General features: G+C 45.1%; 1 protein-coding gene across 1 annotated transcript in view; it reads left to right on the top strand.

Annotated features, from left to right (window-relative positions):
• Positions 1 to 23,256, top strand: part of LOC126272500 (venom dipeptidyl peptidase 4-like) — a 360,092-nt gene that overhangs the window by 298,987 nt on the left and 37,849 nt on the right. The window contains exon 11 of the mRNA XM_049975390.1: positions 13,192 to 13,415. Within this exon, the coding sequence (XP_049831347.1) occupies positions 13,192 to 13,415 (224 nt within the window). The remainder of the gene's footprint in view (positions 1 to 13,191; positions 13,416 to 23,256) is intronic.

Below are 23,256 nucleotides of genomic sequence, written 5' to 3'. Positions count from 1 at the left end.
GGAGCCACTTCGTAGCAATTCTGGGCGTGTCGGGTGTCGCATTGTTCTGATGGAAATTGCCCAAGTTCATCGAAAAGCGCAATGGATATGAATGGATGCAGGTGATCAAATAGGATGCTTACGTACGTGTCACCTGTCAGAGTCGTATCTAGACGTATGAGAGGTCCCATATCACTCCAACTGCATGTCCCACATCATTACAGAGCCTCTACCAGCTTGAACAGTCCCCTGCTGACATGCAGGGCCCATGGATTCGTGAGGTTGTCCCCATACCCGTACACCTCCATCCGCTCGATACAGTTTGAGACTCGTCCGACTAGCAACATGTTTCCAGTCATTAATAGTCCATTGTCGGTGTTAACGGGCCCAAGCGAGGCTTAAAGCTTTGTGACGTGCAGTCACCAAGGGTACATGAGTGGGCCTTCGGTTCCGAAAACCCATGTTGATAATGTTTCATTGAATGGTTCGCACACTAACTCTTGTTAATGGCCGAACATCAATCTGCAGCGGAAGGTTTGGACTTCTGTAACATTGAACGATTCTCTTCAGTCGTCGTTGGTCCCGTTCTTGTAGGATCTTTTTCCTGCCGCAGAGATGTTGGAGATCTGACGTTTTGTCGGATTCCTGATATTCACGATACACTCATATAATGGTCGTGGTCGTGCAGGAAAATCCGCACTTCATCGCTACCTCGGAGATGCTGTGTCCAATCGCTCGTGCTCCGACTATAACATCACGTTCAAACTCATTTAAATCTCGGTAACCTGCCATTATAGCAGCAGGAACCGACTTAAAAACTGCGCCAGATACTTGTCTTATATAGGCGTTGCCGACCGCATCGACGTATTCTGCCTGTATACATATGTATGTATTTGAATGCTCATGGCTAACCCAGTTTCTCTGGCGCTTCAAATAATTTCTCGTTTCTGCTGGTAGCACTACCTCTGAAAAGTGCTGCCCCCTCTGAGGGCTTTTTACTTCTTTGCTTCTATCACGTGCTTCACAACGCCTTTTTCCAGGGAATTTGTCAGCCTTGGAGCCAATGCAATAAATTGAGGAGCCAAAAGTCGTATTATCCACCAAATATCGTGGCAGACCTCCTCGTGCTCCGCGTAGTTCAGCAACTCGACGTGTTATGCGCTCAAGAAGTCCTCAGAAGTTCCCTGCAGAAATATTGAGCCGCACTCCCTCTACAGCCATCCACAGTTGCGAAAAAATTGCCGGTACAGGATTTCGTGCACCAACTATCCTCTCGATCATGTTCCACAAGCGTTCGATGGGCTTCATGTTGGACTATATTGGTGACCAGATTACTCGCGCGAATGGTCTGTAATGTACTTAGAACCAACCAAGAACAATTGTGGCCTGGTATCATGGTGCATAGTCATCCATAATAATTCCATCGTTGTTTGGGGACATAAAGTCCATGAATTGTTGAAAATGGTGACCAAGTAGCTTAAAATAACAATTTCCTGTAAGTGACCAGGTCAGCTGGACTAGAGGACCCAGTCCATTCCCTGTAAAGACAGCTCTCACCACCAGTTGCACAGTGCCTTGTTGACAACTCTGGTTCATGGCTATTCTCGAACCCTACCGTCAGCTCTTACTAACTGAAATCGGGACTCATGCGACCAGGCCACGGCTTTCCATTCGTCTAGGGTCCAACTGATATAGTCACGAGCTCAGGCGCTGCAGGCACTCGCGTCGGTTGTCTGTTGCCGTAGCCCAGTAATATCGAGTTTCGCCTCCCTGTCTTAACGGATACGTTCGTCGTACGTCCTACATTGATTTCTTCCGTTATTTCGCACAGTGTTGCTTGTCTGTTAGCACTGAAATCGCCAATACTCTCGGTTTTTAAGTGAACGTCGTCGGCTGCTGCGTTGTCCATGGTGAGCAATAATGCCTGACACGTGGTATGCTCTGTACGCTCTTGACACTGTTGAATGCGGAATATTGAATTTCCTAACGATTTCCGAAATGGAGTGTCCCATGCTTATAGCTGAAATTACCGTTCCGCGTTCAAAGTCTGTTAATTCCTGCCCTAATTCCATAATCACGTCGGAAGCCCTTTCACGTGAATCTCCTGAGTATGAATGACAACTCTGCCAATGTGCATCCCTTTTGTACCTTGTGTACGCGATAATAACACCATCTGTATATGTCTATATCGCTGTGCCCATGACTTTTGTCATCTCAGTGTAATAGACTACCCGCAGCGTACAAAGGCTGCACGCGGTACAACAGTGTCTTGCGGGTAGCCTTCTCAGTAGGCGTTCATGGGCAAGACGACGTACCGGTACGGGTAGGACCGTAGCACCGGTAGGGCGTCGTAGCCGCCATACTTCGCACCGCCCGTGACACCGGCAAAAATTAGAGCGTTGCTCGATATCATTCCGCCCAAATAGTTTCTATTTAGACTGCATGGCCTGGGTAAAAGAGTCGACTTGAGAGCCAGTCGGCTGTACTACTAAAGGTGCTGACGTCCACGTTTCTACGATACTGCAGTGCCTGTGTTGTTCAGAAGTACGCGGAAGAATATGTTGTATACTGTTTACATCAGGTTTAATGGTTCAAATGGCTCTGAGCACTATGGGACTTAACTTCTGAGGTCATCATTCCCCTAGAACTTAGAACTACTTATACCTAACTAACCTAAGGACATCACACACATCCATGCCGGAGGCAGGACTCGAACCTGCAACCGTAGCGGTCGCGCGGTTTCAGTCTGTAGCGCCTAGAACCGCTCGGCCACCCCGGCCGGCCGTCAGGTTTATTCTTACGACGAACGCAGTATAGTAGACTTCTTTCGGCGTGGAATTCTCCCTTTGTCTGTGTTATCCTGCTTTTAATGTCCCCCTTGCTTCGTTCGTTATGGGTTATTTTGCTTCCAAGGTGGCAGAATTCCTACACTTACTGTAGTTGTGGACCCTGATTTTGATTTTGATTTTATCACTGATCTCATTTCTGAAACTGCTCACTTATTTCGACTTTGTTTGGTTTACCTTCAGTTCATATCCTGTGTTCAACAGACTGTTCTTTCATTCAGTATGTCCTGTAATTCTTTATCATTTTCTCTGACTATAATAATGTCATCATCGAAACTTATCATTGATTACCTTTAACCCTGAATTATATTTCCACTCCTGAACCTACCTTTTATTTCTGTCACTGCTTCTTCGTTGTACAGATCTGTTACTCATCGTTTCTTCGGATTCACCTTCCTTGTAGCTACATTCGCCTCTCCAGTTCGGTGATTGCTCTTTTCATATACTTTATTTCCACTCGTTTTCAAGTGAATTGCCTTTTGTGGTATTCATAAACGTAGTATCTATACCTTACAGAGCTACAAACGCATCTCATCTGCATCCCATTTCTTTTCAGATTGATGCTTATGAAAGATTCTTTTAAACTTCAGGCTGCTCTTCATTATTACTAAATTGTAATCTGCTCCTGGGTACGCCTTAACTTCTAATACCTGAATTCCAAACCTCTGTACCACGATGACGTTCTCCAGCTGGAATCCTCCCGTTTCTCCAGGATGTTTCCAAGTGTACAACGTCGTCGTTCCATTGCAAAACTCAATTAATCTTTCTCCTCTCACTAATTCTTACTCTCGAGCTCATATTCTCCCGTTACTACGTCTTTTCGTCCTTCCCCTACTACAGCGTTTCAATCAGCTGTGGTTATTAGATCTTTATGTTCCTTTGTATACTGAATTACTTGTTCAGTATCCTCGTATACTTCCTCTGTATTCACCTTGTGCTTGTAATATCGGCACATATACGTAAAGTATTGTTGGTTGGAGTCGGTTTACTGTTGCTTCTGATGAGAATAATTTTGTCACTGAATTGTTCACAATAACTCAATCTTTACCCTATCTGCCTTTCAGTGACGATTGTTATTATTATTATTATTATTATTATTATTACACTATTTTCTCTTAATGCTGATATTCGTCTGACGAGAAATCCTTATCTTATTTCCTTTTCTTTTTACTGATCCGCACTATATCTAGCTGGAACTTTACGTTTTCCTTTCTAGCTTTCCTACCGCATTCAGAACTCTGACATTCCAAGCTACGACACGTACAACGTTATCCTTTTGTTGCTTAATCAGTCTTTTTCTCATGGTCAAGTCCATCTTGATAATCCTCTCCCGGAGCTCCGAGTGGGGAACTAATTCGAAATCTTTTGCCAATTTAGACATCATCACGACATTGTTTCAACATTTGCGCCGTGTGTGGGTATAATGTCAGTGGGCAGGACATGGCAAGAAAATGATTTTCGCGTTTTAAAGAGGATCGCTTTGACATTAGTGACCCTTCATGTCCAGGAAGACCTTCGGGGTTTCACGATGTTTATTAAAGGCATTATTCCACAATGGTCCATGTCAGTGTACCCCTGAACTGACAAATATGATGAACTGTGATCATTCCACCATAGTTCGACTTTTGCATGTAATGGGGAAGGTTCAATAATCCAGTGTATGGGTACTGACTGCATGCTCTAAGCCAAATACACAGTGATCAGCAGTGGCCATGTGTGCATCACTGCTTGCTCGTCGTCCATCTTGTATCGTCACTGGTGACAGGAAGTGATGTCTTCATGCTAACATAGGGAAGAAAAGAAATGATTGAGCCCAAACAAAGCAGAAACTTCGTATGCAAAGAGCTGCGCACATCCACAAAAGATAATGTTTCTATTTCTACATCTGTTATTTTCATCTTCACCACTACCACTACTACCACTATTATCTTTCTCGTAACCACTACTGCCACTTTCCATCTTTCTGTTCGCTCTCTTCTCCGATACTTCCAGCGTGTTTTTCACCTTTAGTCCACAGACGCTTGAGTCAGTCACGACCTTGGACACACCTGTAAATATGTCTTCCCCCGCGAAATCCAGCTTTTGTCCCTCTTCCGGCCAGCAGGTAAACGGAGCGCGATCGGTCCTACAGGCGGCCACAATGGGACGGACCGGTTCCGGCGGCGGGCTCTTTGTGGCCCACGCGAACGCGCAGTCGCTAACGGCTCACTTCGACGAGTTCTGTGACCTGTCCTGCCAATCGCTGTTCCACATTATCCTCGTCTCTGAAACTTGGCTGAAACCAAACATTTCTTCCGACGCTATCCGAATCGCTGGTTACTCTCTCCTAAGGGCAGATCGTGAAACACGACTCGTGGGTGGTGTGGGTGCCTATGTTCGCTCTGATCTGACACCTACTGTACTATGCACATCGGATGCAAAGGGCGAAGGAGAAACAGAGTTCTTGTTTTTCGAAATAAATACATCAAATCAGAAACTGCTAATTGGAGTAATCTATAAACCTCCTAACGTCGGTGCCATGTCCTCCTTTCAGTCTGCCCTGTCCTTACTCGTGACACAGTATGAACACATAATCATTATGGGCGACACAAACATCGACTTAAAGTTAAAATCTCCATCTGCCGAAAAACTAAGGCGACTGTTCCACTCCAATGATATGAGTTTAACACCGCTGGACCCAACTCATCACACGCCACACAGCCACACACTCATAGATATAATAGCAACAAAGCGACCAGATAAAATAATCCAATCAGACATCCGCTCCGGGACTCTCTGCTCATGACGTGATATTCTTAAATTACTCAATGTATACTACCAAAGAAAAATCTCACCTGGTAACCTACAGAAACTTAAAAATGTTAACCATGACGCTCTTCAAAAGGATTGCTCAGACATCCCTTGGCATGATATAAGCAATGAACCGACTTTAGACGGAAAAATTCGGTAATTATGTCGCAAAATTATTGCACTGTATGATAAACATGCTCCTCAACGCACTGCCAAGGTAAAGAGAGCTCCCGCTCCGTGGCTCACCACTGCATTACGCCAGTTAATGAATAAACGTGATGCTGCACATAGGGCCTTCAAGCGTAACCCAACTCCCGAGGCGTACGAAGCTTATAGGAAACTTCGAAACAGAACCAAGCAAAGCGTGAGGAATGCCAAAATCAGACATGCCCGCTCTGTCGTATACGGCATATCAAAACCTGCTACACTGTGGAAAAAGCTGCGCAGTTTCGGTATAGGGAAGCGAAGATCTGACGCTGTTTATCAAGCGTCTGCAGAAGAATTAAACGATTTCTTCTCAACAGCTTCAAACTGCCACGTAGTGACAAATTACCAGCCCCAAGATATCAATCTCTCGAGAGACAAGTTTTTCCTAAAACATGTCACTACCAGCACAGTACACAAGGCAATTATGAGAATCTCTTCCGAGGCAGTAGGAAATGATGGAGTGAGCATTGGCATGATTAAGAACGTCGTAGACACTATTATTCCAGTTATCACAGACATCTTCAACCTGTCTCTTGTCAGTAGTACATATCCTACTGAGTGGAAGCAAAGTTTAATTCAGCCTATACCCAAGACTGACAACCCTAAGTCGCCAGGTGACTACAGGCCGATCAGCATACTACCTGCAATATCCAAAGCCCTAGAATACATCGTCCATGAACAGCTGACATATTACCTCAAAACTCATTACATTCATGATGAATATCAGTCAGGCTTTCGAAAGCACCATAATACAGCAACTGCATTAATCAAAGTAACTGATGACATTAAACATGCTATGGACAGACGTGAAGCTACTATCCTAACACTGCTTGACTTTAGCAAGGCTTTTGACACAGTTGACTTCGATATATTACTAATTAAAATGAAACAGCCGAATTTCTCAAACAGCGCAATACACTGGTTCGACAGCTACCTCAAAAACAGAAGTCAACAAGTCATTTGTGGGTCGCAAAAGTCATCATGGAAAAGCGTGCGCTCTGGAATTCCCCAAGGCTCCGTCCTTGGTCCACTACTCTTCTCACTGTACATTAATGATATTTCTTCAGTGATTCACTCCTGCAGCTACCATCAATATGCCGACGACATCCAACTGTACATAAGTGCAAGCCCCAAAAACATGGCTGGTGCAGTAGCGAGTATGAACGCAGATCTTTGCTCTGTTTCTCGATGGGCACAGAACCTAGGTCTGAAACTAAACCCCAAGAAATCCCAGGTCATACTTATATCTCATCCAAAGTTAATCAGCCGGTACTTTCGCGAACTACCATACCAAAAAACAGTAAAAGACCTTGGAATAATCTTGGATGAACACCTAAACTGAGAAGAAGAAACAGTCACAGCTTGCCGGAAATCGCTCTTCTCCCTACATGCAATTTAAAAATTTAGAAAAATATTTCCAACCCATGTTAAACAAAAATTAGTCCAAAAACTAGTCTTGCCTAATCTTTACTACTGCGATGTAGTTCAACACGGCACAAATAGTGAAAATTCTAGATGCCTCGAGCTAGTGATGAATGCTTGCGTTAGATACGTGTGCAATATTTGGTTGTATGATCATATCAGTCCTTCATACTCCCAGCTAGGTTGGATACGCCCACATAAGTTACGCGATCTCCACACGATGTGCTTACTTCATCGATTTCTTAGCCACTGGTGCCCCCAATACTTATCTTCTCACATTAAACACCTATCATCATTCCACAATCGCAACACTAGATCGGATCCGTCTAGCATCTTGGCTGTACCTTTACATAACACAAAATCTTTCTCCGTGTCATTCTCCATCTCAGCCATACGACTATGGAACGCGCTCCCCTGTGATCTGCGTCTTATCCAGATCTACTCAACATTCAAGAGGGAACTTAAAACTTACATATTAGGGACGGTATAGCCACCATTGTTGTGCCCCTCCCATCTCTTTCTTTCTCCTCTCCATCACAGCTTCGAATTTTACCATTCTATTTCTCTTCCTCTAACCTATCTACCTATTATATATCTCTTTCACCCCATTCTATCGTCTTATGTCTCTGCTCGACGAGAATAACTGACAAGCTGCAAGAATATAACGAGAAAATTCCCAACTAACAATGGGACTGACATTCACAAAAGAAAAGTATGTTTACTTTCATATACATAGTCATTATTATTATTATTATTATTATTATTATTATTATTATTATCATTATTATTATTATTGACTGTTATAATTATTTTTTTATTGTTATAATTATCATTGTACTACTGTTATAATCTCTATTTTTTTCTTTAACATCAATACTGCATAATACGTTATATGTCCTTAATGTTATGTAGAAAGTGTAACTCGTTCAATCTGAGTATGCCTGGTTAGGTGTAAGAGAGGGCCTGAAGGCCCTAGTCTTGCCAGGTAAAATAAATGCATAAATAAATAAATAAATTAAATTAAATAAATAATTTTATGCATCTAGTGTAACAGCGACGGTGTGGTGTACTATTAATTGCTACCCGGAGGTGTAGCCATCACTGCTGACATTTATTGCCAACAACTGAGTCGTTTTGTAGACGCACTCCAAGAACAAGGACCAGGAAGACTAAGTGTAGTGATGAAACTCCACGATTACGACCTCTCGCATTCTGCTGGACTGACAAAAGACACTATACAGGAATTGGTTTGGGAAATCATTCTGCACCCACCTTATTCACCTGATAATCATCTTGTGGTACAGTTCATAGCCAATCCAATCACCACATAACTCACAAAGAAGCCAGCTTCAGATATTTACTTCACAGACTGAACAAAATACCCATGAACGAGCATGACTACACACAAGAACTGAACATGATAAAACAAATTTCACAGGAGAATGGATATGGTGCAGAGAGAGTAGACAAAATAAACCACAAAATTTAAAAAGAAACAGCACATAACCATGAAACACATACATATACAGACACAACTCATCACACAACAAATCAGCAGACAGTAAGCAACAAAGGGCACATAATGACTTACAACAGCAAAGTCACACACAGGGTGGGTAATATATTAAAGAAACAAGGACTCAACATAGCATACAGGACCAACAACACAATACACAGCAGACTTGGAAGAAATACCACCAAAACTGACAAATACAGCCACTCTGGTATCTACCAACTTACTTGCAACTGCTATCAATCTGTATATGTGGGCCAAACATGTAGGACCTTCAGAACCAGATATAATGAACACCTCAGAGCACTTAAAAGCAATAGCACACACTCAGCATTTGCAGACCACCTGGTAGCACACAACCACCACCCAACAAATATTGAAACTGACCTTCACATCCTAAAAACTAGCAGCAGCCTATACCAAAAATTAACTATAGAAGAAAACTATCACATCCAAAAATCAGTAGCCCAAGGAAAGAAAGTACTCAATGAATACATATCACCGTGCAACAAAACCCTCTTCGCCACAATAGAAGAACTATACAAATAACAAGCACATCACACACCAAAAAAACTAAAAAAACTCTCTTTCTTTCTTTCTTTCTTTCTCTCTTTCCCTCAGTACTCAACACACACATCACACACATACAAACCCACAGAAACCACACACCACTAATGCCAAATAAAATTCAAACTCACGCTCCTCTCCCAGCAGAACACGCCACGAAACAAATGAACATCACATAGCCACAACAACACGTAATGGTAGCGAAAACTCCGTCTATGTTTTGAGTAATCGGAAAAAGTGCATTCCTATGCGAACACAGACAAAGAAGTAAGCCTACTTACTTCGCCAACAACACAGGAGAACGCACCACAACTTCAAAACTGTAAGTTCCAGAAAGAAAACGTGATACAGTCTTATTTACGTTCGTAAATGCATGACAAACAGAAAAATAAATTAAGTTTTGCTGTTTGCAGATGACAAGTTGTATATTGTCTAGCAGAACAGCTACCAAAATAAATGGACAATAACATCATGTAAGGTTGGTTGGGGTTGTTTTTGGGGAAGGAGACCAGACAGTGAGGTCATCAATCTCATCGGATTAGGGAAGAATGGGGAAGGAAGTCGGCCGTGCCCTTTGAAAGGAGCCATCCCGGCATTTGCCTGGAGCGATTTAGGGAAATCACGGAAAACCTAAATCAGGATGGCCGGACGCGGGACTGAACCGTCGTTCTCCCGAATGCGAGTCCAGTGTCTAACCACTGCGCCACCTCGCTCGGTCCCATCATGTAAGGTATGTTAACTAATGCTTACACCCACTTTTCGCCAATTAAGTTATAAATGCAACTTCTACATAATTGTTAATATGTTAACAACAAAGTTACAGTTAAAAATAAAAACATAGAATGCACTGACGATTTCACAAAAGTGCTGAAACAAGTGTGGGTGAAACAAAAGAAAAAAGATGTTGTATACATAGTTCCGTGTAGTCAGCGGGTACACAACTTTCCCAATAGAGCGCGCCCCACTAAGCACAACAGCGCAGGCGCAGCGCTCGTCCATCTCCGCACTACAAGATGGCGCTGTCTTAGAGACGGACCAAATTCTGCTTCCTCCGATCCGCGTATTAATATGTAATGCAGCCAATGAGATTACTGCTAATGTGGAACCTTTTTTCCTCGTGGATCACACTCGCGCAGTGATACCTGAACATGCGAGTTATTATATCGAGTGTACAGACCTCCGATTAGTCAGTCTGCATCAGTCTGCATTTGTCTGTACCAGTCTGCATTAGTCTGTACCAGTCTATAGTCAAGTTTCAGTCTGCGCCTAATAAAATTATCATATTCCTGTACATAGGCATGAAGAGAAATGTATAGACACTTTGTCAAGCATCAGAGATATGTGAGAATAAGATGAACGTACCAAGACCAAAAGGAACTTCAGATTGTCAATTGTAAGTAGCATCCAGAATCAAGTTAAGTAAGGTTTATGATAGTTATTATTTCAATAAATGTGTGTGAAAATTAATCAAGTTCTGTTTAAAGTTGGTCACCGTCAATGTGCTACTCTAAGCGTGCAAGTGGCATTTCTATCGTCTGACCTAACGGCAGAAGATAAACGCGCCACGAAAAGACCACGAGACATATTGCTGACACTCGCCTACTTCGTTAGAGCGACAAGTCAAATAATCTGATGGTGTGTGTACCGAAGGTCTTACAGTACACACACCACAAAAGGTGTCTTGCATAAGGCGGAACTTCTCATCCCCTGATTCACCTGATCTCACGCCCTCACATTTTCACTTTTTCCGCTCAGTATCGAACAGCCTTCTAGGAACTTCGTTTCCGAATGAAAATGCGCTCCGAACATGGCTCGACAAGTTCATGCCTCGAAACCACGTGATTTCTACAGTCACATAATGAAGAAGATACCCCATCGTTGGCAGACTGTAGTAAATAGTGAAGGAAAATATGTTGTTGATAACTAAAGTCTCCGTTATACGTCTGTATTGTGTTTATCAAAGTTACGGACAAACGCTGCGAACTTACGCACCAACCTAACAGATTAGGAAATGGGACACTAAAAGTAGTAGATGGGGTTTGCTATTCGGAGAACAAAAAAACTGAAGGTTCAACTTGAGAGGAGGTAAAACTGACTGTAGCAAGAAAAGCATTTATGAAAAAGAGAAAGTTGCTAAAATCGAATAGTTAGTCGTTTTGAAGTTATTAGCCCAGAGTGTAGCCTTACATGCAAGCGAGCAATTCAGATAAGAGGATCGTAGAAGCTTTTGAAGAAGACCTAAGGTACAGATGGATAGATTGTATAAGTAATGAGGAGGTACTGCATCGAAATACGGAAAACTGAAATTTATCGCTCTACTCGACTAAAATAAGGGATTGGTTGATTGGACACATCCTGAGGCATGAAGGAATTGTCACTTTGGAAATGAAGGAAAGTGAGGGAGGGGGAGGGCAGTAGGGATACAGTAAAAATGGATAGGTAGCAGGAGTTACTCAGAAGCTGCACAGAACAGATGAGCATATAGAGCTGCATCGAACCGAAGACCAGAACAACAAAACCTCTCAGAATTTATGATTTAATGCAAAAAGGATGGGTCCAACAATTGTGTTACACTAATTGCACACTACATCCCTATTTTACAGATTTCACAGGAACTACTACTAATAGAGCGTTAGGCTCCAATCAGCATGCACAATGTGCCCTATTGCTCGGACTTTGGCATGTGGCATAGCGGTTTAGGAGTCCCTTTAGAAAGAAATCTGAGAAGATTGTTTCTTCATTCAACATTTCAGCCTCGAATCTCAGAAGCATCTCACTCATCACAGAATTGTGCACAGACTTAGACTGCAATTCTTCAAAGTAATGGTACCACATTAACCGACCAATGTAGAATAAGCAAGATGCTCTTGTTCAGCGGCTGTTCTTCAACTGGCTATTGCAATTGCTATAATGACTAAAGATTGGTACTGAAATTCTCTTTTTTTCATGAAGTAATACCCAATTTTTGGGTATATGAACTCTCAGTCGCGCACTCAACACTGAAGTTCTGAAAGTCTACGTCTACGTTTCGTCACAGGTTTATCTGGTAAGCGTGGTAGCGTTACGGAGATGTTTAGCTAACTCAAGTGGCAGCCTCTGCAAGAGAGGCGCTCTGAATCGCGGTGTTGCTTGCTGTCCAGGTTTCTAGAGGGTGCGTATCTGGATGAGGTATCGAATATATTGCTGCCCCCTACTTATACCTTCCGAGGAGATCACGAATGAAAAATTAGAGAGATTCGAGTGCGCACGAAGGCTTTCCGGCAGCCGTTCTTCCCGCGAACCATACGCGACTGTAACAGGAAAGGCAGGTAATGACAGTGGCACGTAAAGTGCCCTCCACCGCACACCGTTGGGTGGCTTGCCGAGTATAAATGTAGATGCACAATGTAGAATGTAGATCTAGGTGTAATACCCGGTATGCTCCTGACTCCCCAGTAGTGGTTCCCATATAATGTCAGGCACAGTGCTAGGGATAGGTGTAACATCCTGTATGTTACTGACTTTCCAGTAGGGTTCCTGTGTAATAACAGGCACAGCACTTGTGTCATAGTTGTAACACCCTGTATGTTCCTGACTCCCCAGTAGTGGTTCCTGTATAATGTCAGGCACAGCGCTAGGGGTAGGTGTAACACCTTGTATGTTCCTGGCTCCCCAGTAGCGGTTCCTGTGTAACGCCAGGCCCAGTGCTTGGGTCGTACGTATAACACCCTGTATGGTCCTGACTCCCAGTAGTAGTTCCTGTGTAATGCTAGGATAGCACTTGGTTTGTACATGTAACACCCCATATGTTTCCGATTTGGGTAGTGTCATATTGTGGAGGCGTGCATCACACACTCGATCTGACAAGGTAACGTGGCTGCCCGGCAGGTACTACCAGGCGACAGAGGAGGGCGAGCCATCCAGGCGGCAGGTGTTTGCCGTGGAGGAGGGCGGCAGTCCCCGCTGCCTCAGCTGCGACGTCATCAGTCCCGAGGGGAACGCCTGCCTGCGCGCCTCCGCCAGCTTCAGCCACGACCTCAGCTGGTTCTGGCTCACCTGCCTCGGGCCCGACCCGCCTGTCATGACGACGCATCCGACTGCCGATCCCGACAGTGAGACCACGCACAACGCTCATTTTTATAGTGTCACCCTCATTTTTAAGGGTTTGGCTTATTTATGACCATATTAACTAATCTGTGTCTCTCGACTACTTTTTTATTCTTTTCTTGTGGCGTCCTCATTTTGCTTCTGCCTGCATTGACTCCTTATTTTTCTTTGTTTAGTCCAGGAAGGTTCATGGAACCTTTTACTTTTACTCTGAACGTTTCTATTTTTCCTATTTCTTCCTCTGTTATTTCCGTTTCTCTCAGGTCTGCTTTAATTCCTTTGATTCACGTCATTTGTTTATTTTTCGGTTTCTGTCAAGACTGTTGAAAGCTCCGTTTGTCATTCTTATCTATCCTTTTTATGTCTTCATAAAATGCAACTCTTCGCTTCCTCATATTTCTAGCATTATTTCTATTCTATCGTAAAATTCTTTATTATTGATCATTTTCCGTTTGCTATTGTCAAGTTTTGTTCCTAAGATTTACCGGGTGTTTTGCTTTCCTTCTTCTCTGTGTCATTTAGTTTTTTTGGATGTATTTAACGAAAGGTATTCTCGGCTAATGGGGGTGTAGTAGTGTTCAAGTTCTGCATTCACGGATGAAGATTCATCATTATACAATCCATCCTTGGATGTTCTGAGAAGAGGGAATAACACCAGTTCGCATTCTCGTAGTATGGCGTGAGAGTGAAATGTCAGGAAACAACTGTATGTTGTGTTGGCCACGGTCCACTGTCTTCTGACTGCCGACCTGGGCTGCGGTGACGTTAGGACACCTGAAACCAGTGCCTTAGCGTCGCTTCGATCCCTGACGTCACAAGGTCATTCAGAAAGCTGTATCGGGACTATGTGGACGACGTTGCTCTGAACCAGTGTCGGATGTACCGCTATGATCCCGAGGTAATAGATCAAAGTAAGCAGTCAAAACATGAGGGGTCACCACTGCCGATAAAGGCGAAGACCCACCCATCACCACTGTCCTATATTTGGTCTCCTTTACAGATGAACCACGCTTTCATCCACCATTCGCCTTTCCTGCTAAAATCCTTACATGTTCATTCCATGTCATATTGCCTTGCAATATTACGCCTAGATATTTAATAGAGGTGACTTATCAAGCAGTACTCTGCTAATGCTGTACCTGAACGTTATGTGTTTGTTTTTCCTACTCACCTGCATTTACTTACAAAATGGTTCAAATGCCTCTGAGCACTACGGGACTTAACATCTGAGGTCATCAGTCCCCTAGAACTTAGAACTACTTAAACCTAACTAACCTAAGGACATCACACACATCCATGCCCGAGGCAGGACTCGAACCTGCGACCGTAGCGGTCGCGCGGTTCCAGACTGAAGCGCCTGGAACTGCTCGGCCACACCGGCCGGCCATTTACTTACAGCTTTCTGCGTTTAGACCTAGCTGCTATTCATCACACCAAATAGAGATTTTGTCTAAGTCATTTTATATCCTCCTACAGTCACTCAACTTTCACACCACCTCGTGCACCAAGCATAATCAGCAAACAACCGCATATTGTTGCCCACCCTGTCCGCCACGTCATATATATACACTCCTGGAAATGGAAAAAAAGAACATATTGACACCGGTGTGTCAGACCCACCATACTTGCTCCGGACACTGCGAGAGGGCTATACAAGCAATGATCACACGCACGGCACAACGGACACACCAGGAACCGCGGTGTTGACCGTCGAATGGCGCTAGCTGCGCACCATTTGTGCACCGCCGCCGTCAGTGTCAGCCAGTTTGCCGTGGCATACGGGGCTCCATCGCAGTCTTTAACACTGGTAGCATGCCGCGACAGCGTGGACGTGATCCGTATGTGCAGTTGACGGACTTTGAGCGAGGGCGTATAGTGGGCATGTGGGAGGCCGGGTGGACGTACCGCCGAATTGCTCAACACGTGGGGCGTGAGGTCTCCACAGTACATCGATGTTGTCGCCAGTGGTTGGCGGAAGGTGCACGTGCCCGTCGACCTGGAACCGGACCGCAGCGACGCACGGATGCACGCCAAGACCGTAGGATCCTACGCAGTGCCGTAGGGGACCGCACCGCCACTTCCCAGCAAATTAGGGACACTGTTGCTCCTGGGGTATCGGCGAGGACCATTCGCAACTGTCTCCATGAAGGTGGGCTACGGTCCCGCACACCGTTAGGCCGTCTTCTGCTCACGCCCCAACATCGTGCAGCCCGCCTCCAGTGATATCGCGACAGGCGTGAATGGAGGGACGAATGGAGACGTGTCGTGTTCAGCGATGAGAGTCGCTTCTGCCTTGGTGCCAATGATGGTCGTATGCGTGTTTGGCGCCGTGCAGGTGAGCGCCACAATCAGGACTGCATACGACCGAGGCACACAGGGCCAACACCCGGCATCATGGTGTGGGGAGCGATCTCCTACACTGGTCGTACACCTCTGGTGATCGTCGAGGGGACACTGAATAGTGCACGGTACATCCAAACCGTCATCGAACCCATCGTTCTACCATTCCTAGACCGGCAAGGGAACTTGCTGTTCCAACAGCACAATGCACGTCCGCATGTATCCCGTGCCACCCAACGTGCTCTAGAAGGTGTAAGTCAACTACCCTGGCCAGTAAGATCTCCGGATCTGTCCCCCATTGAGCATGTTTGGGACTGGATGAAGCGTCGTCTCACGTGGTCTGCACGTCCAGCACGAACGCTGGTCCAACTGAAGCGCCAGGTGGAAATGGCATGGCAAGCCGTTCCACAGGACTACATCCAGCATCTCTACTATCGTCTCCATGGGAGAACAGCAGCCTGCATTGCTGCGAAAGGTGGATATACACTGTACTAGTGCCGACATTGTGCATGCTCTGTTGCCTGTGTCTATGTGCCTGTGGTTCTGTCAGTGTGATCATGTGATGTATCTGACCCCAGGAATGTGTCAATAAAGTTTCCCCTTCCTGGGACAATGAATTCACGGTGTTCTTATTTCAATTTCCAGGAGTGTATATGTGTATATATATATATGTATATGTGTATATATATACACTCCTGGAAATTGAAATAAGAACACCGTGAATTCATTGTCCCAGGAAGGGGAAACTTTATTGACACATTCCTGGGGTCAGATACATCACATGATCACACTGACAGAACCACAGGCACATAGACACAGGCAACAGAGCATGCACAATGTCGGCACTAGTACAGTGTATATCCACCTTTCGCAGCAATGCAGGCTGCTGTTCTCCCATGGAGACGATAGTAGAGATGCTGGATGTAGTCCTGTGGAACGGCTTGCCATGCCATTTCCACCTGGCGCTTCAGTTGGACCAGCGTTCGTGCTGGACGTGCAGACCACGTGAGACGACGCTTCATCCAGTCCCAAACATGCTCAATGGGGGACAGATCCGGAGATCTTACTGGCCAGGGTAGTTGACTTACACCTTCTAGAGCACGTTGGGTGGCACGGGATACATGCGGACGTGCATTGTGCTGTTGGAACAGCAAGTTCCCTTGCCGGTCTAGGAATGGTAGAACGATGGGTTCGATGACGGTTTGGATGTACCGTGCACTATTCAGTGTCCCCTCGACGATCACCAGAGGTGTACGACCAGTGTAGGAGATCGCTCCCCACACCATGATGCCGGGTGTCCCCGCTCTTCAGCCATGTTTCACAGGATCTCAAGTGAGAAAAAGCCAAGCTGAGTTTCGCATGAGCGATGCTTTCTGAAACCTGGCTGGTTTGTGGATACAGGCTTCTCCTTCTCAAAGAAATTTATTATATTCAAAGCGAGAGTATGTTCAGTGTTCTGTGGCAAAGCGATGTTAAGGATATTGGTCTGTAATTTGCGGGTCCATTCTTCTACCCTTCTTATATACAGGCATCACCTGCACTTTTTACACTCGTTAGGGACTTTGCGCTGGGAGACAGTTGGCGATAATTGCAAATAAGTAAGGGGCCAATGACATAGAGTATTCTTTGTGAAATACAGTTTGGTTTCCACCAGTACCTTGTGGCTTATTTGCTGTGAACACTTTCAGTTGCTTCTCTACGCCAAGGATGCTAATTACACTATTGGCTATTAAAATTGCTACACCAAGAAGATATGCAGATGATAAACGGGTGTTCATCGGACAAGTATATTATACTAGAACTGACATGCGATTACATTTTCATGCAATTTGGGTGCATAGATCCTGAGACATCAGTACCCAGAACAACAACATATGGCCTTGATACGCCTGGGCATTGAGTCAAACAGAGCTTGGATGTACAGGTACTGCTACCCATGCAGCTTCCACACGATACCACAGTTCATCAAGAGTAGTGACTGGCGTATTGTGACGAGCCAGTTGCTCGCCCACCATTGTCCAGACGTTTTCATTTGGTGAAGGATCTGGAGAATGTGCTGTCCGGGGCAGCAGTCGACCATTTTCTGTATCTAGAAAGGCCCGTACAGGATCTGCAACATGCGGTCGTGCATTTCCTGCTGAAATGTAGGTTTTTGCAGGGATCGAATGAAGGGTAGAGCCACGGGTCGTTACGTCCACTGTTCAAAGTGCCGTCAATGAGATCAAGAGGTGACCGAGACGTGTAACCAACGGTACCACATACCATCACCCCGGGTGATACGCTAGTATGGCGATGACGAATACAGGTTTCCAATGTGCGTTCATTGCGATGTAGCCAAACACGGAAGCGACCATCGTGATGCTGTAAACAAAACCTGGATTCATCCGAAAAAATGACGTTTTGCCATTCTTGCACCCAGATTAGTCGTCGAGTACACCATCGCAAGCGCTCCTGTCTGTGATGCAGCATCAAGGGTAACCGCTGTCATGGTCTCCGAGCTGATAGTCCATGCTGCTGCAAACGTCGTCGAACTGTTCGTGCAGATGGTTGTCGTCTTGCAGACGTCTCCATCTGTTGACTCAGGGATCAAGACGTGGCTGCACGATCCGTTACAGCCATGCGGATAAGATGCCTATCATCTCGACTGCTAGTGATACGAGGCCGTTGGGATCCAGCACGGCATTCCGTATTACCCTCGTTAACCCACCGATTCCATATTCTGCTAACAATCGTTGGATCTCGACCAACGCGATCAGCACTGTCGCGATACGATAAACTGCAATCGCGATAGGCTACAATCCGACCTTTATGAAAGTCGTAAACGTGATGGTACGCCTTTGTCCTCCTTACACGGGGCATCACAACAACGTTTCACCAGCAACGCCGGTGAACTGCTGTTTGTGTATGAGAAATCGGTTGGAAACTTCCCTCATCTCAGCACGTTTTAGGTGTCGCCACCGGCGCCAACCTTATGTGAATGCTCTGAAAAGCTAATCATTTACATATCACAGCATCTTCTTCCTGTCGGTTAAATTTCGCGTTTGTAGCACGTCATTTTCGTGATGTAGCAATTTTAATGCCCAGTAGTGTACTATGTCGTCATTACGGGAGTCTGTTCGTTGATCAAACGACTGTATGCGTGGACGGTTCCGTAAATACGCAATTCAAAACTACGCCTTTACTTTTTCTATCTTCTGTTGCCACACCAGACTGGTCAGCGAGGGACTAGATAGAAGCTTTAGGCACCTTTAGTGATTTTACGCAGGACCCGAATTTTCTCTGCTTCTTGACAATATCTGTTGCTAAGGTGTGACGGTGGTAGTTGTGAGCTTCGTTTCGTCTTTCCTCAGATGACGAAACTACTGCGTGGCAAGCAGGTTCTGGTTGACTAGAAGATGATATTCGAGGTTGAACATTTTGTGGACAGTTAAAATTCAGATTTTTACAAGAAAGGCGATCGACATTCAGCTACCGCTGGGACATACATGTCGCATTGTGAGGTGAACGTGCATAAGAGGGGTATCAGAACGTTTTATTTCTTCGAATTGTTGATTACAATTTTATGATCAACCCCTTGTGTAAGAATCTTATCTGCTGTAATGTATTTATTGCGAACTTTTTTGGCGTATGAACATAGATTATTATGTCTCAATACAGATAATGAAGACTGTTGTGGTTTTGCAATCAATTATGTTACTCAGAATTAATTTCACACAGGTTCTGGACAAAAATATGGAAACACTGCGAGAAACGTATGCTTCAACATAAACGCAGGTGCCAGCTAAGTCTACAAGTGGTGCTGTTGTATTCGACCAAGACCGGCACCAGTGTAATGTCCTCACTACGTTGCACGTGTCATTCGTTGTTAGAATAGCGTTCTGTGAACTTGTGCATTACGCCGGAGCTCAGTACATTCGAATGTGGGCGAATTGTTGGTACTTGTATGGTGGGTGGTTGTATAACCAAGGGAGTTGAAGCGATTGGTGTTTCATGAGAGACAGTATCGAATACCGCATACAGGAAAAGCGGAAAAACATCACCCGGTAAGTCACAATGCAGACAAAAGTGTATGTTGAGCGACCGTTGAGCCGTGGTAAAAATTGCTGTTTTGAAGAGCGCGCCGCAGCGCGTAGTGTGAAGCAGTCGCCCTCCGTTTCTGGCGGTGGCGCCGCTGTGGCAGTCGCAGCTTTGGTGTCTCCTTCTGGTGTGAAAGGGGAAAGGTTGCCTGTTCACGTGCATTTAAGGGGTACGATGAGCTCGCTAGCGGGGCGAGTCTGGCCAGTTGGTCAGCCGGGTCAATGTGGGGCAGTCAGTGTCTGTCTGTCGTCCGGAGTGGTAGTATGTGTTAGGCCGCCAGTCTGCTCGAGTTTGTTCAGGAAATGGTCACTGGCGGTCGGATCGATCGGTTGGTCGGTCGCGCACTGAGACACAAAACGACTTGTCCGTCTTGAGCGTCGGCGCATGTGAGGTCGCCACGTGAGTCCAGTAGGCCGCGCCGTATAGCGAGGGTCTGGCCGGTGCGAGCTACGACGCCGTGAGACGGGAGATCGGCGCGCCTTCCTGCGTCCTTTGAAGTGGCTGGCAGCGGACGGTTCAGGAGAGCGTTTTGAGGGTGCATCGCCAGGTCTTCGCCAGACATTGCAGTTTTTTCTAGAAGTGATTGGTAATATGTTGTTTCGTTTACTTGTTAAATTCTACTTCTTTTCTTGGTTAGTCTCTCGTCCCCAGCTTGCTGGTCTGTCTCCCATGCGCATTTGTTAGGCAGTTGGTGTCTGTCTGTCTGTCGGTCTGCCGTACGTAATAGCTGCCTCTGTCATGTTCGTCGGATTCGGCGTTAACGAATTTAGTCCCTGAAGTGTAAAGGCCGAATTCTTGAAATATGTTTTTATCTTGCCTATCATCTTGTGAGGCGGTGTATGTGTAATGTAGAGCTTTGTATATTTTAGGTAAGATTGCATTTCATGGGTTTTTATTTAAATGGTCATTTCAGTATATAAAGTTGCCACCCTTCTTTAAAAACAAGTTGCACTTTCGGTGGCAAGTAATTTTTTCCTTTAATGAGTGTTTTGTACCATTTCGATCGCTCCTACGGGGTGCGTAGTTATGTGTTTGAGTGAGTTGTTAAAATTTTTTAGTTTAAAGTAATCTCGTGCGTTGCAGATTTGCACCAGTGTAGTCTTTCAGAGGTTGTTGTGACCGGTCGTGACCACGGCCGTGATAAAAGGGAGCGGCATGCTTCTCAGCCCGAAAGCTCACACTGCGAAAAAAAAGATAATAATAATAATAATAATAATTGTCTGCCACTGCATAAATTGTAACTTGATATTTAGAGGGAGCTTTCTGATTATAATTTTAAATCTGTTTCAAAAAACGGAAAGGGTTTTTAGGAATAAAATTTCCATTTGTTGAAAGAAAATTGTTTTCATCAGTTACCCACTGGCAACTGCTTTCACGCTCCCGTAGTGTGATTAAATGTGTTAATGTTTTTGATGAATCGCTAGTAAACGAAGCAAATTCCTTAAGAAAAGGTTTTGAAAGTAAATTCACGGTTCAACGGTGACAGACGGTCATTGAAAACGATTGTCATGAAAAATAAGACAATATCACCTGCAAAAGTCACTAACGAACTAAATGTCACATTCGTGAAGGAAGGAACTGCAGCGCGAGCTGGAATCCCGAAAAATGTTCAAATGTGTGTGAAATCTGATGGGACTTACCTGCCAAGTTCATCAGTCCCTGCCCGTCCATGTGGCTGAGCGGTTCTAGGCGCTATAGTCTGGAACCGCGCGACCGCTACGGTCTCAGGTTCGAATCCTGCCTCGGGCATGGGTATGTGTGATGTCCTTAGGTTAGTTAGGTTTAAGTAGTTTTTAAGTTCTAGGGGACTGATGACATCAGATGTTAAGTCACACACTACTTAACCTAAATTATCCTAAGGACAAACACACACGCACCCATGCCCGAGGGGGGACTCGAACCTCCGCCACGATCAGCTGCACGGTCCATGACTGCAGCGCCTAGACCGCTCTCCTAATCCCGTCCGCCTGTAATTCCGAAACCACTCATCACTGACGCAAATGCGCGTAAACAGGAAAACGTGGTGCCGAAGCTATAGAAACTGGACTATGGAGCTCTGAGCACTATGGGACTTGGACTATGGAGCAATAGAGGAAAGTGATTTGGCCAGATGAGTGTTGTTGCACGCTGTATTCAACTTCGGAATGCGTTTACGTCCCAAGAGTCAAACGCTGTGATGCGGGGTTGCCTGATGATCTGGACAGCCATACCGTGGTATTGCATGGGCCCCGTAGTTACCCTGCATGGTCGTATTAGTGCCAAGGATTATGTGACCATTTTGGCTGATCAGGTTCATCCCATGGTACAAAGTTTGTTCCCGGATGGTGATGTTGTGTTCCAAGACGACAGTGTTCCTATTCACGTAGCTCACATCGTCCAAGACTGGTTTTGTGAGCACGAAGATGAACTGGCGCATCTCCCCTGTCCACCAAATTCACCAGATTTCAGCGTTATTGAACCTTTGTGATCTGCGTTGGAGAGAAAGGCGCGTGGTCGCTGTCCACCTCTATCACCGTTACCTCTACTGGCTACTGTTTTGCAGCGTCAATGGGATAAGATCCCCCTGAAAACCATAGAGGAGCTGTATTCGTCCGTTTTGACACTACTTGAAATTCTTCTGAATGCGAACGGGTTTCCTATACAGTATTAGGCATGCTAATGTGTTGCGCTTTGTATGGTTTCCTATTTTTATCCAACCCTTCCATTTACAAAGGAGGCTTTGGATCGGCACAAACATATTGCTCAACATTCATTTTTTTACTTCATGGAAACTGGCTTTCGGAACGAGCCAGTATGGCCATCTCGATACTGGAAGATACGACAGTGCGTTTTTGACAACTCAGAAGATTCATTAGGGCTAAGCCGTACCCTGATACGAAGTTTCATGTGCTTAGACCTGGCATGCAACCTCATGCAGGCAATTTTCGTGTATTGCAGCGGTGCGAAGATAAGGATAACACAACACAACACCGAGCGGACAAAATCTCCGACCGTCCGGAAATCAAACACGGGCTCGTTTTGTTAGCAATTTACCTCGCTGACCCCGTAGCTACCGAGACGGACGGCGGCAAAACATTTACTTTTTATTAGTAGTATCAACGCTACAGTGTCCCCATTCTGCGCCAACATACGCTACTGGCCATTAAAATTGCTACACCACGAAGATGACGTGCTACAGACGTGAAATTTAACCGACAGGAAGAAGATGCTGTGATACGCAAATGATTAGCTATTCAGAGCATGGCGACACCTACAACGTGCTGACACGAGGAAAGTTTCCAACCGATTTCTCATACAGAAACAGCAGTTGACCGGCGTCGCCTGGTGAAACGTTGTTGTGATACCTCGTGTAAGGAGCAGAAATGCGTACCATCACGTATACGACTTTAAATAAAGTTCGGATTTTAGCCTATAGCGATTGTGGTTTAT

Source organism: Schistocerca gregaria, chromosome 5 (assembly GCF_023897955.1).
Source record: "Schistocerca gregaria isolate iqSchGreg1 chromosome 5, iqSchGreg1.2, whole genome shotgun sequence".
NCBI lineage: Eukaryota > Metazoa > Arthropoda > Insecta > Orthoptera > Acrididae > Schistocerca > Schistocerca gregaria.
Note: the sequence above shows the minus strand (reverse complement) of the source record. Positions and strands in the feature narration are given on the sequence as shown.